This window comes from Nansenia antarctica (genome assembly GCF_963989245.1).
Source record: "Nansenia antarctica genome assembly, chromosome: 5".
Lineage (NCBI taxonomy): Eukaryota > Metazoa > Chordata > Actinopteri > Argentiniformes > Microstomatidae > Nansenia > Nansenia antarctica.
In genome coordinates, this window is record NC_137690.1 from 10352911 (window position 1) to 10354939 (window position 2029).

Genomic DNA, 2029 nt, shown 5'->3' on the forward strand with positions numbered 1-2029 from the left:
AGAGAGCAGGTGTGGTCACCTTTGTTTAGGGAGTGAGGAGCGAGAGTTCCTTCAAGAGAGTAAAGTAGCCAGTATAGGGTGTTAGACCTAACCAAGGGATCTCTGCTGATCGACTCAATCGATTGAATAGGCTCACCTTAGGCTCACCTTTGGTAAAACAGTCAAAAGAGAGGTAAAGGAATTGGTTTAATGAGACTTGCAATGGACGAATACTGTACAGGGACATGTGGATGGAAGGACTAGACTAACAATTTTGAGAAAATGGCAGAGAGACTCCTGAATAGTTTCCTCTGCTGCCATGTCTGTTCCGAGACGTTCAGAGATCCTGTGTCTCTGGGCTGCCACCACAACTTCTGTTCCAGCTGTCTGGACAAGTCATGGGATCAGGCCAACAACAAGAACTGTCCGGTTTGTAGAAGAAAATCTTCTAAGAATGAACCAGGAGTTAACTTTCCATTGCAGAAGCTAGCTGACTCATTCACAGGTAGAGATAAAGCAGGGTCACCTGGAGAGGGGAGAGAAATGTATGTTGTTCCAGATGAGGGTGGAGAGGTGGTGTGTCGTCTACATAGAGAGGAGCCTAAATGGTTCTGTGAGGTGGAGCAGAGAGCTTTGTGTCACCTTTGTGAAGACCCTGCTCACCACGGCCACACAGTGGTTACCTTAGAGCAGGCAGTGAAGGACCTGAAAGAGCAACTGAAATCTGATTTAGAGACCTTGCAGGACAAGCGGTACAAATGCAATGACGTTGAGGAGGCATACAATGAAGTGGTGGAGTACTCTGAGGGTCAGCTCGAGGCCACAGAGAGACAGATCAGGGTGGAGTTTGAGAAGCTCCACCAGTTCCTGAGAGAGGAAGAGGAAGACAGACTGGCTGCACTCAGGGAGGAGGCGGAGGAGAAGGGGAAGATTGTCACCAGAGAGGTGAAGAGCATCCAGGACCAGATCTCTTCTCTAACAGAGAGCATCTCTGCGGTGGAACAGGACCTGAAGAAACAGGAGCTGTCATTTCTCACCAGCTATAAACACACTCAGAGGAGCATCAGAGACCAGAGCTCACTGCCTGATCCACAGCTGGTCTCGGGAGCACTGATAGACGTGGCCAAACACCTGGGCAACCTGACATTCAGAGTCTGGGAGAAGATGAAGAAGATTGTCAAATATAGCCCTGTGGTTTTAGACCCCAACACTGTATCCTGCTGGCTCTCTGTGTCTGATGATCTGACCAGTGTGAGTTACACAGGCCAAAGGCAGCAGCTCCCTGGCAACCCAGAGCGCACACAGTACGCTACTGTATTTGGCTCTGAGGGGTTCAGCTTCGGAAGGCACAGCTGGGATGTAAATGTGGGGGACCATCCTTACTGGGATATAGGCGTGGCCAAAGAGACAGTCAACAGGACGGCGTTGGTACATGCCTCACCCAAGTATGGAATCTGGGCTATAGTGTTCAGGAGCGGTGAGTATACAGATGGAATGGGTAATGCACTCACTGTGAAGAGGAGACCCCAGAAGATCAGAGTACAGCTGGACTACAACAAGGGAGAGGTGTCCTTCTATGGAGCTGAAGACATGACTCACATCTGCACTCATAAAGAGACATTCACTGAGACACTTTACCCATACTTCTCTATCGTAGGCTGATGGTATTAATCGATATCAACCGTGATATTAAGATCTGCCCAAACAGAGGTGTGGCTCAGGAGGTAGAGCCGGCGTCTAATGATCGCAAGGTCAGCGGTTTGGCAGTTCAATCCCCGGCTGGCCACATGTCGAGGTGTCCTTGGGCAAGACACTGAACCCCAAATTGCTTCCAATAAGTGGGCCGGTGGCTCGCATGGTAGCTTGCTGCCATTGGTGTGTGAATGTGTGTGTGAATGGGTGAATGACAGGCCATGTAAAGCGCTTTGGAATAAGGCACTATGGTGCAATCCATTTAGGTGTCAGAGTGCTCTCATCTCAATAATGTTTGTGTATACGGGTGCATAGACGTGTGTGTGTGTGTGTGTGCTTGAGTGTAGTTGTAGTCGAC

General features: G+C 49.5%; 1 protein-coding gene across 1 annotated transcript; it reads left to right on the forward strand.

Moving 5' to 3' along the window:
• Positions 1-261: 261 nt before the first annotated feature.
• Positions 262-1641, forward strand: LOC308157721 (zinc-binding protein A33-like; the record flags this gene model as incomplete). Its single annotated transcript, XM_080531329.1, has 1 exon — positions 262-1641. One exon carries the CDS (start codon positions 262-264, stop codon positions 1639-1641), a length of 1380 nt encoding a protein of 459 aa, XP_080387455.1.
• Between the last annotated feature and the right edge of the window lie 388 nt (positions 1642-2029).